Genomic DNA, 20,021 nt, shown 5'->3' on the forward strand with positions numbered 1-20,021 from the left:
ATGTATGTATGCATTTGCGTGTGTGATATATGTATATATGCACACACACTAGTTTGGTGATCTGGCAGTGCCCAGGTTATTTGAAAAAGGCATTGTTCGTTTTGGGATCTTAGATAATATCACCTAAGTTTGGCCCAGATCCAATGTTGGCTGGGTTCAGTGATCTCTGGAAAAGGGAGAACAAAAACTCCCAGATTCCGAGGGCAATCACCCTCAAGCCCCAACAGTTGGACATGTTGGGTCTGTGTGCAAAATTTAGTCCAGATCTGTCGTTGACTGTGTTCAGTGATCTCTGGATGCAGGTGAACTACATCCAGTGATCTCTGGATGCAGGTGAACTCTGCAAAATCAAGGTAAATTCCCTCCAAACTCAACTGGTAGTGGGAGTTCCCTGTGCCAAGTTTGGACCTGGCCCATTGTTGGTAGAGGTCACAGAATTTCTGGATGCAGATGAACTGCAATTCCTGAAAATCAAAGCCAATCCCACTAAAACCCTGCAGTATGTTCAATTGGTCATTGGAGTCCTCTGTGTGAAGTTTGGTCCCAGTCCATTGTTGGTGAGGGTCAGAGTATTTCTGGAAGCAGGCGAACTACAACTCCCAAAATCAAGGTCAATTCCCACATATCCCTGAAGTATGTTCAGTTGGTCATGGGAGTTCTCTGTGCCAAGTTTGGTCCAGATCTGTCATTGGTGGAGTTCAGAATCTCTCTGAATGCAGGGTGAAGTACAACTCCCATGTGGGTGGGTGAGTTCCCCAAACCCCTCCAGTATGTTCTATTAGTCACCAGGGATAGATGAATAGACTATGAATGGTATGTCTCCCTTTAAATCCAATCTTTTTTCTACTGAAACCGCCCAGCCTCAAAATTTCTTAGCAAAGACCTGTGATTCATGAAGGAGTTCCTTACCTTGCCATCGGCTCCCAGTTCCACGCCTTCCATTCCTAGCACCATTTCAGAAGAGACTGAAACTCCACCAGACGGGTGCCTTTGTTTCTGTCCTTCTATCCTCAATTCACTGTTAAGGGCAGAATTGGCAAGACTGGAATTAAAGCTGTTTTTTCTCATCCTGGTCAAAACCCTCTCAGTAGTGTTTTTGTTTTTTTTAAAGAAATCCAAACAAACCCATACACATTGTGAGATTAGAAGGGCAATTCTCATGCCTTTTCTTCCCCCATAAACATTTGTGCTTTTCAAAAGACTGTATTACTTTTTTCAAAAAAGGTCTGTGAACTAGCAAGGAAGACGTCAGCAACACCCAAAGTTCTTCCTGCTTTTATAAATAACTCCAGGGTAATACATAAATCTGCACAAACATAACAATTCCCATGATAAGGTGCAACATTTGAGAACGTTTCTGGGGTACAGGATGGCCTTTGGATTGCAAGATGTGAGTGTGGAATGGCCAAGGAGAGGACAACAAACATCCAGGCTGCAAAATACACACAGATGGGCTGAGCAATGGGAACCTCACACGTTCCACCTTCCATGATTTTACAGCTTTAACACTGCTCTGAGTGAAGAATCATTTCCTCCTGAATCCCTCGCCTCCCAGAATTCAATGGATGCTCCCCTATTCTAATGTTAAGAGACACAGATAAACAACTCCCTATTTACTTTCTCCATTCCATGCATAACAGAAGGTTCTTCTATTGTGTCTCCACTTACTAACTTTTTTCTCCTCAGTGAAGCTCCAGATATAAATGTTCCTTCCAAGGAATGTTTTGTTTTTTGCCTATTTCTACAAATTTTCCAGCTCTACAAAATCCCTCTTCCTCATAAGACTGCCTAGTGAGGAGAAAGCTCCCAGACAATGGAACTCCCTCCCACTTGAGCCCTGCTTTACTCTCTCTCCACTGGCTCTTTGTAATAATAATAATAATTATTATTATTATTTATTTATAAAACTTTATTTATATACCACTTCATCTCCCCGAGGGGACTCAGAGCGGTTCCCAGGTAACACCACAAAACATACAAAGTTAAAACAACATAACCATAAGATTAACAAAACAAAATATAAGCATAAAAATTGTTGCCATAACACACATATATTAAAAATAACCCTGCCTGTTCAAGGCAATTAAAACATTTAAAAGGCCGGGCCAAGATTTGTGCAAGCCCAAAAATTCTAGGGCCCCCGGAAATTAAGTGTAATGCTATGGCAGGCAACAATAATATTAGGTACAGGTCTGCGGCTGTTCATTCCGGGGCCGATTAGAGAAAAGAATCTGGGTAATTGGTAGGAAAAATAAGGCCGTATTCGACAATGTGTGGGGCTGAGTTAGAACTGGTCATTTTCAAAGGCTTGTTGAAACCACCAGGTCATCAAGCTCTTACGAAAGGAAGGGAGGGATGGGGCCTGTTTTATTTCCCTTGGAAGGGTGTTCCAGAGATGAGGGGCCACCACTGAGAAGGCCCTCTCTCTCATCCACACCAACCGTGCTTGAGACGGTAGTGGGACCAAGAGGAGGGCCTCCCCGGAAGATCTTAGAGCTCAAACCCATGCACCAGAAGGACCTCTTAATGGAAGGTACTATGCTTTTATCCTTTTATTAATTTATTTACCACATTTATATCCCGCCCTTTCAACCCCAAAGGGGACGCAGAGCGGCCTTACAAAAGCAACAATTCAATGCCATATATGAATGCATAAGTAAATAAACAAAAATGTTTAAACCAAACCCATTAAAAACATAGCATTAAAGCATCAATTAAAATCACATGATCCAAATTGCAATCCAGGGGCTGTCCGAGTCGTCATTATATTAATTTGTCATATTGCACTACTCCTGTTACTGGCTGAAAGCCTGATCTCAGAGCAATGTTTTTTACAGTATTTTCCTGAAGGTCAGGAGGGAGGGGGAGATCTAATTTCACTGGGGAGGGAGCTCCATAGGCGAGGGGCAACCACTGAGAAGGCCCCGTCTCTCATCCCCACCAGTGTCGCTTGCGAGGGGGGAGAAACCGAGAGCAACGCCTCCTCTGATGATCTTAACCTCTGAGGTGGGTCATAGAGGGAGATACGTTCGGACAGGTAAGCTGGACCAGAACCGTTTAAGGCTTTATAGGATAAAGCCAGCACTTTGAATTGTGTTTGGAAGCAGACTGGTAGCCAGTGGAGCTGGTGTAAGACGGGAGTTGGACAACCGTGGCCAATGGAGGTTTTTAATGAGTTTTTAAACATGTATGTTTTAACTGGATGCTTTTAACAGAATTGTTGCCTCAATTGTTTTTGAACTTTTTGCAATTACATTTTGGCTGTGGTTTTTTTTAACTTGTCAAAAGTCACCTTCAGTTCCATGCCAGGAGAAAGGCAGCATATTGAATAACTACCTTATATACCCAGCAACATATTACATAGCTAGCATATATATCTGCTGTTGCCTTGGTGTCGTTCGCAGCACTTGCCCACCCTGCTTTTTCCTTTTTTTCAGTTCTGAGAAAGCCTACCTCATAATGTCTTCATTACATCTCTCTTTAGGCAGGCTCTAGTTGAGGCTCTTTCTTTCCTCCTTTCCTTTCTCTTTCTTTCTTTCTTTCTTTCTTTCTTTCTTTCCTCCCTCCTTTCTTTCTCCTCCTCCTTGCTTTTCCCTTCTTTCTCTTTCTTTTCTTCTTTCCATTCACACCTTTCCCCCTTTTCTTTCTATTCTTTCCCTGTTTTCAATTTCTTCCACTCTCCCTTCTTCCTCTCTTCCTTCTTCCCTTCTCCTCACACACATACACATCACCTTCCCCCCCCAGGGACACCACAGAGGGCCACTTCACCTTACAACAGTCAATCCTTCACTTAACAACAGCCAATCCAGTGACGTTACAGAGGCCCACTTCACACAGCAATAGCCTCTATGGTACACATGGACAAACAAACATCCATCCATACATTGACTTTTATATAGATAAGATAAAGAAGTGCAGTGACCACAACTGCACAGACTATTTCAAGTGTAGTCACAACACAGATTTGATAAATAGCTGAATGATACTGATTTGAGTTCAGATTGACAGTCTTCTGGGACAACTGAGAAGAGGCTCTTGTTTGCAGCCACAGCATGGCGTACCTCTCCATGCTCCAAAACCCACCCCTCCGCCTCTTGAACTCCAATTATCCATTCAGTTTTCAGCCAAGCCAAGCTCTTTTGGGTGACCCTTAGAGTTTTCCCATCGAGCCAGAGAGAAGTTTCCCATAGTCTATTTATAGAGGCACATCTGTATGTGGGTTTCTGTCACGAAAACATCCATTTCCTTCTTCAATGTTCTATGTGTGGGAGGGCGTGAGTGACGCAACAATTTAAATGCTTTTTCATAAGGAAAACATACGATTCAAAGTTATTAGTCTAGTCAAAAATAGGGAACACTCACCTGATCCGCAAACTCTCCCCATAAGGCAGAATTGAAAAAGCCACACATAATGTTCGTTTAGCACAAATTAATACTATCCTGAAAGGAGACAGAAAAAGAGCATTATGAGTCATCAATAGTATTTTGTTCCCACCTTCAGCCTCCCCCATAAAAACGTCAGTTGCTTGGGATTTCAGGGAGCGATGGGGACCTAGCCTTCCTCTTATGGGATTGCACTAATTTGTGCTTACTCTGGAAATAGATCGATCCCATCCATTCCAGTATGCGCCTGGAAGATATGCATCTGCCAATCTTTAGTGTTACAGTAGTCTCGCTTATTCGACATAAATGGGCCAGCAGAACGTTGGATAAACGAACCATTTGCACTATATCAGGCATGTGCAAACTCCGCCCCTCCGGGTGTTTTGGACTTCAAGTCCCACCATTCTTTTTTTTATAAATAAATTTTTATTAGTTTTGCACTTACAATAAATATGGAGAGAACAGTGAAACAATGACGGAACAGATCAACATACGACATAATGTACGCCTAATAGTACAGCAGACTACTCCTAGATACAGAACACATACATATATAACCGACAAACATACATACAGTGCCCCTTGGATCCCCCCCTGCCCACCCCTATAAAACCGACTTCCCCTCACCAATCATTTACAATGTTAAGTTCTCCCTGCATGGGAGACAATTTATACAATAAATGTAGTTATTACAGTCCTTCTCTCCTCATTTCTTAAGATGATTTTATACTAACTTTTTTGTAACAATACATATTATTTCTTAAAACCTTATTTCCTTTTCGTAGTATTCTAAATTTACATTCATTAAGTTGCGATTCCTATTTTTAGTATTACATTTGTTTTTGACATTATTACATTTACTACATCCTCTCGTATAGCGGCCTTAATCCGACCCAGTATTCCCGTATCTTTCATTCTCAATATAATTTTTAAGCAAACTCCAATCTGTCATTTCAAAGCCTTTTCCAGTGTTTTGTCTTAGCCAAAAGGTCAATTCGTCCATCTCTTGAATTTCCCACCATTCTTAACAGCCTACCCGCTATTAGGAATTCTGGGAATTAAAGTTCAAAACACCCAGAGGGCCAAAGTTTGCTCATGCCTGCACTATATAATGTTTCACCACTTCCCCATCAATTCCCTTTGTATTTTGTTGTTGTGCATTCTATCGGAAAAGGAAAAAGAGGGAAATATTCCCTTTTGTGTTCCTTCATAACTACTCCATTGGAACAGAGCCTGGCAAAGTTACTTCTGAAAAATGGTCATGCTAGTTGGGAAGCAGGGTTTGGGAACTGTCATCAATTATTTTCCCCAAAGCTCCGAAGAATAGCTGTGGGTTTTCTGGGCTGTATGGAAATGTTCCAGAAGCATTATCTCCTGACATTTCCCCCATATCCATAGCAGGCATCCTCAGAGGTTGAGGGGTCTGTTGAGGTAAATGAGGTTTATATATCTGTGGAATGTCCAGAGTGGGAGAATGTTTATATATTGTGGAATGCCCTGGACATGCCGCAGATATATAAACCTCATTTGCCTAGTTTCCAACAGACCTCACAACCTCAGAGGATGCCTGCCATAGATGTGAGCAAAACATCAGGAGAGAATGCTTCTGGAATATGGTCATACAACCCGGAAACTCACAGCAACCCAGTGATTTTGGTCATGAAAGCCTTCAACAACTCATTACTCCGAAGAGTACTTCACTTCTTTGCTGATTCTAATAGCCATAGGATATAGGATATCAAAACAGTTACCTTTAGGATCCCAAATTACCTGTATTTACCCAACTCTAATGTGCATCTCAAGTTTCAAAACCTTGAAACCAAAAAAAGTATTTGCTGCTGAAATGTAATGAGAAGTGGCAAAAATCACACTCCGTAATTTGGCCAAAAAAGGTGCCCATTACAGTGGCTGCATGCTTATAATTCCTTCTTTAAAAACAAAATTGTTAGAACACCAAAGCTTTCAGAAATGGAAAAGGAAACCTTGGGATGAACCTATGCTGTAGAATGAACATATTGCTAGGTTTTACATCCATCTGTACTAGGCTTGGGCAATCCATGGTTCTAAATGGTCCTAAAGTACTTACAAAACTAAAGTTCTGATGGTGAAAATTTCAGAACTCTAACAAAACTCTCAAAATTTCATAATAAATGGCAGTTCCTAATTGGTTCTGTCATTAAAATCACCAATAATGAAATAGTAATTAAATTTTGAGAGTTTTGTTAGAGTTCTGAAATTTTCACCACCAGAACTTTAGTTTTGTAAGTACTTTAGAACCATTTAGAACCATGGATTGCCCAAGCCTAATGTGTACTAATAACAGAAGCAGACATAAATTAGCACTTTAGTGGAAATGGATTGGAAAGGCAATTTACATGAGGATACGATTCTATTTGGTAACAAATATTTTTATATTGTTTAATGGCTTGTGTATTTTATGTATTTTAATGGTTTGATGGTTTGTTTAATGGTTATTATATTAATTGTTCATGTAACAGCACCGAACTTCTGTCTATGTAAGCCGTCCTGAGTCCCCCTTTCGGGGTAGAGAAGAGACGGGATAGAAATACCAGAAATAAATAATAAATAAACATTGAATGAATATATAAACTGCTCTGGTTCAATGCTATGGAGTCATGGGGGCTAGAGTTTGGGATCATGGGGCTACCAAAGAATGCTGTTGCCTCCCCAAACTACAAATCCCAGCATTGCATAGCAATGAGCCACGGCAATTGAATTAAAGATGATGTCCCTCAAATAGGAGCCCAAAGTGCTCCAGAAGTAGCTTCACCTTTTGCTTTGGCTCAGCACTAAGATTGCCATATTACGCAAATCTAATGCACACCCTAATTTTGAGAAGGTAATTTAGCCAAAAAAGGTGAGCATTGTTATTTATTTATTCATTCAGTCATTTCCGACACTTCATGACCTTATGGACAAGCCCACCACAGTTCCCTGTTGGCTATTTCCACCAGCACCTTCTAGGACAAGCCAGACACTTCAAGGATATAATGAATCCATCTTGCCCTTGATCAGCCCCTCTTCCTTTTTCCTTCTATTTTCCCCAGCATCATTGTCTTCTCTAAGCTTTCCTGTTTTCTCATTATGCGGTCAGAGTCTTCATCTTTGCCTCTGATATCCTCCCCTCCCCCGGTGAGCAGTCGGGCATTAGTTCCCAAAGTATGGACTGGTTGGATCTTCTTGCAGTCAAAGGCAGTCTCAGAATTTTCCCCCAGCACCACAGTTCAAAAGTGTCTATTTTGCTTTGCTCAGCCTTCGTCATGGTCCAGCTCTCACATCAATAGGGAATGCCATTTCTTTAACTATGCGGATCTTGTTGCCAGTGTGATGTCTCTACTCTTCACTATTTTATCGAGATTGGTCATTATTTATTTATTTATTTATTTATTTATTTATTTATTTATAGTATTTATATTCCGCCCTTCTCACCCCGCAGGAGACTCAGGGCGGATTACAATGTACACATGTATGGCAAACATTCAATGCCAATTAGACATACAACGTATATAGACACACACAGAGGCTATTTAACTTTTTCTGGCCACCAGGGGAGCTGTTGCTTTCATCGTCCATCTGCGACACTGATGAAGTACTTCCGCATTCCCCGCATGCTTTGCTGGAGTGCTTTTTGCTAAAGTCTTTTTTATGGCCTCATAAATTAGTTAAATTAGCCTTCCCACACATAGGTGGTACCTATTATTATTATTATTATTATTATTATTATTATTATTAAACTTTGTTTGTACCCCGCTAGCATCTCCCGAAGGACTCGATGCGGCTTACAAAGGCCAAGGCCTCAATACACAGCATAACAATACAAACCTAAAGCAAATTAAAAACAATTAAAGCAATATTAAACAACAAAACAACAAGCAATAAACAATACACCAGAACACAATAAAACTGGACCGGGCCAGAGTGAAGGGTACAGAGTTAAAAGTGCTGATGTGACAGGTGATATGTAAGGATTATAGGGTAAGTGCCGTGTGCAGTGTGCGGCAATCTTAGTTCTAATAAAGTGCTTCTGGGACTTGGTATTGGAGATTTCCTATTCTGGGAAGGCACATCGGAACAGCCAGGTCTTCAAGTTCTTTCTGAAGACTGCCAATGTAGGGGCCTGTCTAAGATCTTTGGGGAGGGTGTTCCAGAGTTGGGGGGCCACCACGGAAAAGGCCCTGTCTTGTGTCCCCACCAAACACGCTTGCGACGCAGGCAGGATCATGAGCAGGGCCTCTCCAGATGAACAAAGTGAACGCGTGGGTTCATAGACGGAGATGTGGTCACGCAGGTAGGCTGGTCCCAAACCGTTCAGGGCTTTGTAGGTAAGCACCTGCACCTTAAATTGGGCTCAGAAGATAAACGGCAGCCAGTGGAGCTCCTTGAACAGGAGGGTTGACCTCTCTCTGTAAGGAGCACCAGTTAACATCCTGGCCGCTGCTCGTTGGACCAGTTGAAATTTCCGAGCCGTTTTTAAGGGCAGCCCCACGTAGAGCGCATTACAGTAATCCAACCTAGAGGTGACCAAGGCATGGACCACCCCGGCCAGATCGGCCTTCGCGAGGTACGGTCGCAGTTGGCGCACGAGTCTTACTTGTGCGAAAGCCCTCCCAGACACCGCTGACGCCTGAGCCTCAAGCGTAAGTGATGAATCCAGGAGGACTCCCAAACTGCGGACCTGTGGTTTCAGGGGGAGTGTAACCCCGTCCAACACAGGTTGCCACCCTATACCCTGGTCAGGTTTATGACCTAACTTTCCTACTTGACAGATGCAACTGTCTTTCGGGTTGCAAAGGTCGACAACAAGCTACACAATTGGTCAGACACTCACTCCGACCTGGGCTGGCTTCGAACTCATGACCTTTTGGTCAGAAGTGATCTTAATGCAGGTGATACTCAGCCAGCTATGCCACAATCCTGGTGCTCTCCTTCCAAGAAGAAAATGTGAGCATTAGAGTAAATACAATAGTTTGATCACAGAATCAATAAAGTAATTAGAACAGTTTGAAAGAAAATGGTACACAAGTAATGGGAAAGATCAATTAGTAAAAGGCACATAAAATACATACATGAAATATATAATCAGAAAAATTTACCCAATAAATGCCCATTTCTGAACATTCAAATCCTTGCTACTCTAAAGCCAATTTCCATAACGAACTGGAGAGGCAAATGGGAGTTTTTAAAATTAAAGCAATAGAGTCCTATGGCCACTTAAAGACTAAGAAATTTATTATCCCATGACTTCTCATGGGTTAAAGCCAATTCACGGGGTGCATGAACCGTCATCAATATTTCAAGTATATATGATGTATGTATACATGGTTGGGGCAGAACAGGGAAGGACACAGGTTGCAATGATGGTTACAAGGTACAGAAAGTACTGATAATGTCATTGACATTGTCCATGAACAGATGATGATATGATAATGAAGGATATTAGCATGTTTGTGTTCTCTGCAGCAATTTGATCAGCAGCCAATGTTTATAATGTAGCACAGATTGTGAAAAGCTCATGCTATAATAAATGTCTTAGTCTTCAAGGCACCAAAGGATTCCATTGTGGCAGAAAGCTTCTGAAAATTGTCCTTTTCTGTATATATCTATTTATTTATTTGATTTTTATCCCACTTTTCTTCCAATACGGGGACTCAGGGCGGCTAACAACAAACGGGAAGCTTACCTGCTGTTCCTGGTGTCATACTGCCTCATGTTCTTAATGAAGTGCATCTTCTTCAGGCCTTTGTGTCTTGGAGATCCGGACAAGTGCTTGGTTCTACAGAGGGAGAAAGATGGAGGTGAGCCTTCTGGGCGGGTGGGTAGGAAAGAAAGGAAGAATAAAAAAGGATGCAGATGTTAAAACCGGAATGAGCAGGCATGCAGGGCCTTAGGTATTCGGCTTGAAAGAGGGTGCAGGGGAGAAAAAGGACTCGCCAAGCATGCAACGAGAGAAGGTTAATATGCCGCAGCTGAACAAGTACCTTCGGACACTGGCACATTCCACTATGTCTTCTAAAAACTCTAGAGAGCAGCGCTGGGAGATAAAACGCCTTCTGCAAAAATGCACAACACCACGAAGAGCGAGCAGTATTAGTTCATGGCCTCCGAGATGAGCAAGCCGCGTACGCTTAAAGCTCTGTTTCCCCCAAAAGCTTCCTCCAATCTTCTCTGGTCAGAGAAGACAGTTGACACCATAGAAACATAGAATCAAAGAGTTGGAAGAGACCTTATGGGCCATCCAGTCCAACCCCCTGCCAAGAAGTAGGAACATTGCACTCAAATCACCCCTGACAGATGGCCATCCAGCCTCTGTTTAAAAGCTTCCAAAGAAGGAGCCTCCACCACACTCCGGGGCAGAGAGTTCCACTGCTGAATGGCTCTCACAGTCAGGAAGTTCTTCCTCATGTTCAGATGGAATCTCCTCTCTTGTAGTTTGAAGCCATTGTTCCTTGTCCTAGTCTCCAAGGAAGCAGAAAACAAGCTTGCTCCCTCCTCCCTGTGGCTTCCTCTCACATATTGATACATGGCTCTCATATCTCCTCTCATCCTTCTCTTCTTCAGGCTAACATGCCCAGCTCCTTAAGCCGCTCCTCATAGGGCTTGTTCTCCAGACCCTTGATCATTTTAGTCGCTCTCCTCTGGACACATTCCAGCTTGTCAATATCTCTCTTGAATTGTGGTGCCCAGAATTGGACACAATATTCCAGGTGTGGTCTAACCAGAGCAGAATAGAGGGGTAGCATTACTTCCCTAGATCTAGACACTATGCTCCTATTAATGCAGGCCAAAATCCCATTGGCTCATGTTTAACTTGTTGTCCACGAGGACTCCAAGATCTTTTTCACACATACTGCTCTCGAGCTAGGCATCCCCCATTCTATATCTTTGCATTTCGTTTTTCCTGCCAAAGTGGAGTATCTTGCATTTGTCACTGTTAAACTTCATTTTGTTAGTTTTGGCCCATCTCTCTAATCTGTCAAGATCGTTTTGAATCCTGCTCCTGTCCTCTGGAGTATTGGCTCTCCCTCCCAATTTGGTGTCATCTGCAAACTTGATGATCCTGCCTTCTAACCCTTCATCTAAGTCATTAATAAAGATGTAGAACAGGACCGGGCCCAGGACGGAACCCTGCGGTACCAATCTCTCTCTATTGGGCAACTTCCACGGGGAAGTTCTGCTCATTGCAAAGTATCCTAGATACTCATGTCTAGGTCTAGATATTTTTTAAAAAAATCAACCCCACAAAACCCGAGTTAATTTATCCACAGGTCAATGTGAATACTGTATGTTAACTCTTATCCAAAAAAGGAACCACACTCTCCTCTGAATAGAATGTGAAAGGAAAGAGCCCAATCCATCCCTGGAGAACCTATCCATGGGTCATCCATGATTTTGATTTCAAAACTTGCGCTCGATTTATACATGAGATTGAATTATAAATGACTACCGTATTTTCCAGAGTTTAAGACAACTGTGCGTATAAGACAACCCACAACTTTTCAAGTGAAAATATAGAGTTTGGGATATATTCCCCATATATGACTACCTCTCTTCCAATGCAATTCTATTCTATGCCCATCTAGTCGCAAGAAATCCCAAGTACAAACCTTGTCAATGCAAGAGGGTGGTGATTTGGGAACTGAGATATGTTCAAGGGCTGGAATGGGCATTAGCCTACCAGGAAATCTATAGGGATCCATGACTCTTTGTATGCCCCCCCCCCCAATTACTGATTTTCTCCCCAGAAGTCATCTAATGGAGCATTTCCTCAACTTGGGGGTTGGGACCCCTGGGGGGGTTGCGAGGGGATTTCAGAGAGGCCATCAAAGACTGTCTTAGGAACCCCTTTGGCAGTGAAGGCTGAAGAGCTCTCCACCTGTCCTCTTCCTTTTTGGAAACACTATGGCAAATCCTCCCACCGAAAGCCCTCTTCTGCTGGGATTGGCCAGCCCCTCAGCTATAAGGAGGGCTGTTTCTGATAGTCCAAGCGGGGAAAGGAGAGCAGGTGTGGTAGGTGCATGGCAGCGTGGTACGTATGTGCAGGTGAGGGAGAGGGTGTGAGGCTGGAGGGAGGCTTGAGCCAGTGATTCCCTTCAAGGCATGGGGGTTCTGTGTGGGAAGTCTGACCCAATTCTATTGTTGATTGGGTTCAGAATGCTCCTTGATTGTAGGTGAACTATAAATCCCAGCAACTACAACTCCCAAATGTCAAAGTCTAATTTCCCCAAACTCTGCCAGTGTTCACATTTGAACATATTGAGTATTCGTGCCAAGTTTGGTCCAGATCCATTCACTGATTGAGTCCACAGTGCTCTCTGGATGTAGGTGAACTACAACTCCTAAATTCAAGGTCAATTCCCACCAAACCCTGCTAGTGTTTTCTGTTGGTCATGGGAGAACTGTGTGCCACGTTTGGTTCAATTCCATCATTGGTGGGGTTCAGAATGCTCTTTGATTGTAGGTGAACTATAAATCCCAGCAACTACAACTCCCAAATGACAAAATCAAACCCCCCCCCCCACAACCCCACCAGTATTCAAATTTCGGTGTATTGAGTATTTCTGCCAAATTTGGTTCAGTGAATGAAAATACATCCTGCACATCAGATATTTACATTACGATTCATAACAGTAGCAAAATTACAGTTATGAAGTAGCAACAAAATAATAGTATGGTTGGGAGTCACCACAACAAGAGGGTCTTATTAATGGGTCGTGGCATTAGGAAGGCTGAGAAAACACTGTTCTAATGAAATCCGAGGAACGTTCTCAACATGTTTGAGTAACCTACTGGACCTTTTAGATCCAGAAGAGGCCTTTTTTAACAATAGGGAGAGTGCGAAAGCCATTTCCAATTCACATCTTGTTTTTACAAAGTCTTCTGAGCATCAATTTGTCAGACTTTGCCCACTCCTGTTCTAGACATTTGCCTGCCTGCCCTGTAATCACCTTGTATGAACTGAGAAAGCACCCTAACACACGCTTCACATGTTCCTGCAGCTACCCAATTCAAGGCAAAATGAGTAATAGGAATGATAATGATACATATCTGCCGCCACTTATCTCCCCACTGAGGACCTTAGAATGGCTCCTGGGTGTCCCAGAACACAGCTGGGAAATCACAAGTCTAAAAGCAGTATGTTTCCATGTATAAGGAGGACTATTCCTCCCAAGACATTTCTCAGCTCTTCATTGAATGTTTCAGTTAATCTGGATTGCTAATGTACATCACAGATTGGGACAGGTATGTATGGAGTTTGTGAGTTAAATGCATTTGTCACAGTAGCCACCTGGAGCCCCATGGTGGTGCAATGGGTTAAACCCTTGTGCCGGCAGGACTGCTGACCGAAAGGTTGACAGTTCAAATCCGGAGAGTGGGGCAAGCTCCCATCTGTCAGCTCCAGCTTCTCATGCAAGGACATGAGAGAAGTCTCCCACAGGATGGTAAAACATCCGGGCATCCCCAGGGCAACATCCTTGCAGACGGCCAATTCTCTCACACCAGAAGTGACTTGCAGTTGCTTAAGTTACTCCTGACTCAGAAAAAAAACCCAGTGGCCAGCCCAAACCAGTTTCCCCTCCTGTTAATTTCAAGGGTGGTGAAAAGTCATTGTTCTTGACTTGGATTTATTGCGAGAATGTTCTTGACAAACAAGAAGTCCGTGCACACAAATAAGGAAAGACAGTGATGTATAGGAGTGTGTACTCTGTGTTACACAAATAATAAAAGTTTCTGGAAAATCCAAGCAAAGGGCAAGTAAGTTATAATTAAGACACAAAACACTGCAAAGTGGTTCAATACTGATTAAATGTCTGCATATAAATATTCCTCCTCCAATCAAAAACATCAATTTACCTAGCCTCACAAATTCTAAATTGATTGTTTTCAATCAATTCTACTTTTCTGCAGTTTATCCTTTCATCCCTGCTTTTTTCCTATGTTTTGTATATATTGTTTATTATGCTTATATGTTTTGTATTTTAATGTGATGTTTATTTATAATAAACATAATAATTTTATAATTGAGCCTGGCCTCATGTAAGCCACTCCGAGTCCCCCTTGGGGGAGATGGTGGTGGGGTATAAATAAAGTATTATTATTATTATTATTATTATTATTATTATTATTATTCCCTCTCGAGTTCTTTAAGGCCTTGTGATTCTGGGTCCCATTCAGGCAGGTAAAGGTTTTCCTTGACATTAAGTCCTGTTGTGTTCGACTCTGGGGGTTGGTGCTCATCTCCATTTCTAAGCCAAAGAACTCGCATTGTCCGTAGACACCTGCAAGATCATGTGGCCAACATGACTGCATGGAGCGCCGTTACCTTCCTGCCGGAGCGGTACCTATTGATCGACTCACATTTGCATATTTTTGAACTGCTAGGTTGGCAGAAGCTGGGGCTAACAGCAGGAGCTCACCCTACTTCCTGGATTTGAATCGGTGACCTTTCAGTCAGCAAGTTCAGCAGCTTAGGGGTTTAACCCACTGTGCTACTAGGGGCTCCTATGTGATTATAGCTCTATTATTCCACTTTAATTGCTCTGGATATGTCCTATGGGATTCTGGGACATGTAGTATGGCTCATCAGATCAGGAGCCATGGCAGTTAAAGTGGAATAGCCATGGACCCATTTGCATTGCAGATAAATATGGCTATCACTCTGTAGTTTGAATAGGCCAAGATCTACTTTATCACAATGGAAGATATATATATATAAATATATATATATATAGAAAGAGAGAGAGAGAGAGAGAGAGAGAGAGAGAGGGGGGGGAGAGAGATGGGAGTTCAGGATCAGATGGAGATCTTCCCAGTCACTGACCACCAGAATAGACCTCCCAGACTACTAGGTTTCCATCAACTATCATTTGATAGCCTCTTGTTGAGAGTGGTTGGCATTATGGGACCTCTGACATGGAAAGGATGTGCTCTACCACTGAAATGCTGCCTTTTCTTAAAGCACAGCCTTACTCACAATGCAAAGGACATTGGAGAAATAATTATCAAAACATCAGACTATAACCCAAGCATGGACAAACTTTGGCCCTCCAGGTGTTTTGGACTTAGGAATTGTGGGAGTTGAAGTCCAAAACACCTGGAGAGCTGAAGTTTACCCATGCTTGCCGTACTTTTTCTTAAAATATATTTTTCCCAAAGTGCCCACAAAGAAAGAACCAAAAGAACCTCTCTTACTGAAATCCTAAAAGCAAAAATACCCACATATTGTGCTATAATCCCAATATAGTATCCCCTCACCATATAAATTGAAGATACATTCCTGGACCTAGTGTGTAGATGTGAAACCACAAATAAACACCTTTTAAATTTCCTTCACATTTCCCTTGCCATTAAGGAATTTTAAAGGAGTCCTGGTTGCATAATGGGTTAAACCCCTGTGCTGCTGAACTGCTGACCTGAAGGTTGGCTGACCTGCTGACTCAAAGGTCAGCAGTTTGAATCTGTGAGATGGAGTGAGCTTCCAGCTGTCATAGAATCAAAGAGTTGGAAGAGACCTCATGGGCCATCCAGTCCAACCCCATTCTGCCAAGAAGCAGGAATTTTGCATTCAAATCACCCCTGACAGATGGCCATCCAGCCTGTTTAAAAGCTTCCAAAGAAGGAGCCCCCACCACACTCCGGGGCAGAGAGTTCCACTGCTGAACGGCTCTCACAGTCAGGAAGTTCTTCCTCATGTTCAGATGGAATCTCCTTTCTTGTAGTTTGAAGCCATTGTTTCACGTCCTAGTCTCCAGGGCAGCAGAAAACAAGCTTGCTCCCTCCTCCCTGTGGCTTCCTCTCACATATTTATACATGGCTATCATATCCCCTCTCAGTCTTCTCTTCTTCAGGCTAAACATGCCCAGCTCCTTAAGCCGCTCCTCATAGGGCTTGTTCTCCAGACCCTTTATCATTTTAGCCGCTTTCCTCTGGACACATTCCATCTTGTCAATATCTCTCTTGAATTGTGGTGCCCAGAATTGGACACAATATTCCAGGTGTGGTCTAACCAAAGAAGAATAGAGGGGTAGCATGACTTCCCTAGATCTAGACACTATGCTCCTATTGATGCAGGCCATCTTGTTCTAGCCAACCTAGCAATTCGAAAACATTCAAATGCGAGTAGATAAATAGGTACTGCTTCGGCAGGAAAAGGCAAAGAGACACTCCAAGCAATCTTGTCAGCCACACAACCAGAAGGTGACAACGCAGGCTCCACGGCTTAAAAATTGAGAAAGCACCTCCTCAGAGCCAGACACGAGCACTGCCTCCAGAAGCCAGAAATGAAAGGAGAAACCTTTGCCTTTGTTTGTGTTTGTGTGTCTCATTGTGGTTGCCTATGTATGTAAAATGTTGTAATCTGCTCTGAGTCCCCTAGGGGAGATGGGTGGAATATAAATAAAGTATATTAATGTATGTACGTCTGAGGATGCCTGCCAAAGATGCAGGCAAAACGTCAGGAGAGAATGCTTCTGGAACATGGCCATACAGTCCAGAAAACTTACAGCAACCAAAGTGTATTATTATTATTATTATTATTATTATTATTAAAAGTTGTTTGGTTTTGTTCAGCACCGGTGATTTGGGGGGGGGGGGGTGTACTTAAGTTAGCTATATATATATCACACACACACACATATATAATATATCTCATGACATTCAGTATCATCTGTCATTCTTCCAGTTTCCTGGGAAGCAACCATAATCCCTATTTTATTGACTAAAGGAATTATCCCAAGAATAGGCCACAGAGGATCAGAGGCATCAGATTAGCTTTTGCTTTATAGTTCATGAGATCAAGTCAGCTTATTTCTGCCTATTTTTTTGTCCAATGGATTTATAAAGCAAACCAAAAGAGGATCTAAAACTGCACTGGGTCACTAGAACTGCTGAAAAAGAGAAAAGGAAGGCCAAATGCCTGCAAAGGAAGGGAAAGGAGAATAGTTCAGAGATAGTGGACATTTGTTCCAATGCAAAGAGATACTGAAATAATTATTTTTTGAACTACATATCCCACAAACTTTCTGATGGTGGGGGAAACCAGAAAATACTGTTTCCAAGCTTTGAGTATGCAGCAATGTTGCTTGTTTTCCCCATACTTGAAATGTTTTTACAAGTTTTACAAGTCCACAAAGTTACTTTTTTACCATAATTTCCTAGGTTCTCTTGACCACTAGTTGCTAATTGAAATATCTGACTAGCACCTTGTTGTTGATAGCTTTCTACTGTGAATGCTTATATCATGCACCAAAGTTTCTTGTTTTCCCTATACTTGAAATGTTTTTACAAGTTTTACAAGTCCATACATTTATTTTTTTTACCATAATGCCCTAGGCTCTCTTGCAACACTAGGTGCTAAGTAAACTATCTGATTAGCACCTGATTGTTGATAGTTTTCTACTCTGAATACTTATATCATGAGTATCCACGCTGTCCAAATGCTCAGTCACCGTCTCCCAAAGCATTGGGAACATTGAACCATCAGAAAGCAAAGGTGTCACTACCTCAGCCACCTGTATGGACAATATCAGATTATTTCAGATACTATAAACCTGAGTAAGGGATGTTCGGCCTGTATCAATACTTCCTTTTGATTCATTATTAACATAAAAGAAATCCTGTTTTTGAGGGGTAAAATAATTTCCCAGGACTAAGAAGGTATACAAAGACCACTGAAACACTTCACTTAGACTGGATCTACACTGGCACATAATCCCGATTGTCTGCTTTAAACTGGATTATATGAGTCTACATTGCCATATAATCCAGTTCTAAGCAGATAATCCAGATTTTATAAGCCAGTGTAAATCCAGCCTCTGAAAAACCTTCTGCACTAAGAAATGTTGCTTTGTTTGAACTGTAGGAGTAGCACAGATTTGCAAATTGCTGCCATAGATTTGCAGATTTCAGCCCTCTTTTCATGAAGAACGAGGATCTTAAGGTACTTCAAAAATGGATATTCCTTCTCAATCTTGTTTCCTCATTGGACAGGGTTCCCACATTTGCAAATTAAGTTGGCAAGTCTCTTGACCTGGGTCTCATGGTCTGGACACTCTTCTCCAGAGGAGGAACCCTGGGTCACTAGCTTGAAAAGTGTGTGTATATCACATTTTTGGATATTTCTATTTAAATAGCATATTCCAGCCAGTTGTAGTTCACACTTAATGACAGCAGCCCCTTGTAGCATAACCAGGACTTGTCCCCTTGTTTTCCCCTTGTGAGAAAACCCCAAGTCTTTGGTACTGAAATCTCATGCCTTGGAAGATTCTTGATGTGGCAACTTTATTTACAAGCCATTTAAATCACCACATATGCAAATTTAGAATCTCAGCATACTTGGACCTCACCTCATGCCTGTTTCTGCTTGCAATAAAACATAGCCCCAGAGGCAACCAACGGTCAACAGCAAACCAAAGGGTGGAAAATACCAGGTTTTGTCACAGTTGCCTTTTGTCACAGTTGCCGGAGGCCACTAACAGCCTGCAGGAAGGTGATCCCTTTTGCAATGCTGCGGCTGGCTGTGAGATCATTAAGGGACCAGAATTTCACAGCCGCCAATCAATGTGCTCCCCGGCTGACAGCAGGAAAGATACCGATTGGCTCCCAGAGGGGATGTTTTCTAGTTTGCTTTGACAACAGAGAACGGATGCAACTGTACTCACACCCACACAGACTTCCAAATGTATACAGCTCGTTAAAATTAGTTTCACGTATTGTCTGTAAGACCCCCCCCCCTCCCCGAAAAAAAGCATGCAAAGCACAAGATGTCCGTTGAAACATACTTTGGTTGACATATTGAAAAACAACCCCTTCAACAAAAACTGAATAATTTATTTACAAGAGCTACTATTTGCAGGTGGGTAACCTGGTGATCCTAACCTAATGTCATGTGTCAAAAACTCTCAGCTAATCATCAGACCTTCTGCAAGAGTTCTATCCTGGGCCCAACATTATTTAACATCTTCATAACTGATTTGTATGATGAAACATAAGGTAAAGGTACCTTTGACATTAAGTCCAGTTATGTCCGACTCTGAGGGGTGGTGCTCGTCTCCATTTCTATGTCGAAGTGCCGGTGTTGTCCGCAGACACTTCCAAGGTCATGTGGCCAGCATGACTGCCTGGAGTGTCATTACCTTCCCACTGAAGTGGTACCTACTGATCTACTCACATTTGCATGTTTTCGAACTGGTAGGTTGGCAGAAGCTGGGGCTATCAGCAGGAGCTCACCATGCTCTTTGGATTCAAACCACTGACCTTTTGGTCAGCAAGTTCAGCAGCTCAGTGGATTAACCCTATGTGCAATGGAACACAGTCTGGTCACTTGCTCCTTTTCTCAAATGAAGAGAAAGGAGTATGATTTTGGAGTCATGATACGTTTGCAGGGAGTCAGTTTCTGCTGTAGGGAAAACAGAGATCTGATCCTAGGCATTGTTCTCAGAGAAAGAGGATGCATTTTGGCATTTTGTAAGCATTGGAAAGGTGGCAGATTTGCAGGGAAGCAGTCTGGTCTAAATTCTTCTTCTTCATGGCAGAAGAATGGAGAAATGGTAGTATTTGGATGTATGCATGAAGTTGAAAGAATGTATATGTATAAGTGTGAATGCTTAGTAGTTGTGGTA

At 42.3% G+C, this 20,021-nt stretch overlaps 1 protein-coding gene across 2 annotated transcripts in view; it reads right to left on the bottom strand.

Annotated features, from left to right (window-relative positions):
- Positions 1-20,021, bottom strand: part of CABLES2 (Cdk5 and Abl enzyme substrate 2) — a 72,571-nt gene that overhangs the window by 23,304 nt on the left and 29,246 nt on the right. The window contains exons 2-5 of one of the 2 annotated variants that reach the window (XM_067468223.1): positions 10,383-10,454; positions 10,085-10,177; positions 4,363-4,440; positions 910-1,018 (exon numbers count right to left, since the gene is read on the bottom strand). In XM_067468223.1, coding sequence (XP_067324324.1) covers positions 910-1,018; positions 4,363-4,440; positions 10,085-10,177; positions 10,383-10,454 — 352 coding nt within the window. The remainder of the gene's footprint in view (positions 1-909; positions 1,019-4,362; positions 4,441-10,084; positions 10,178-10,382; positions 10,455-20,021) is intronic. The other variant, XM_067468224.1, reaches the window with a different exon arrangement.

Source organism: Anolis sagrei, chromosome 4 (genome assembly GCF_037176765.1).
Source record: "Anolis sagrei isolate rAnoSag1 chromosome 4, rAnoSag1.mat, whole genome shotgun sequence".
In the NCBI taxonomy this organism is placed as follows: Eukaryota; Metazoa; Chordata; class Lepidosauria; order Squamata; family Dactyloidae; genus Anolis; species Anolis sagrei.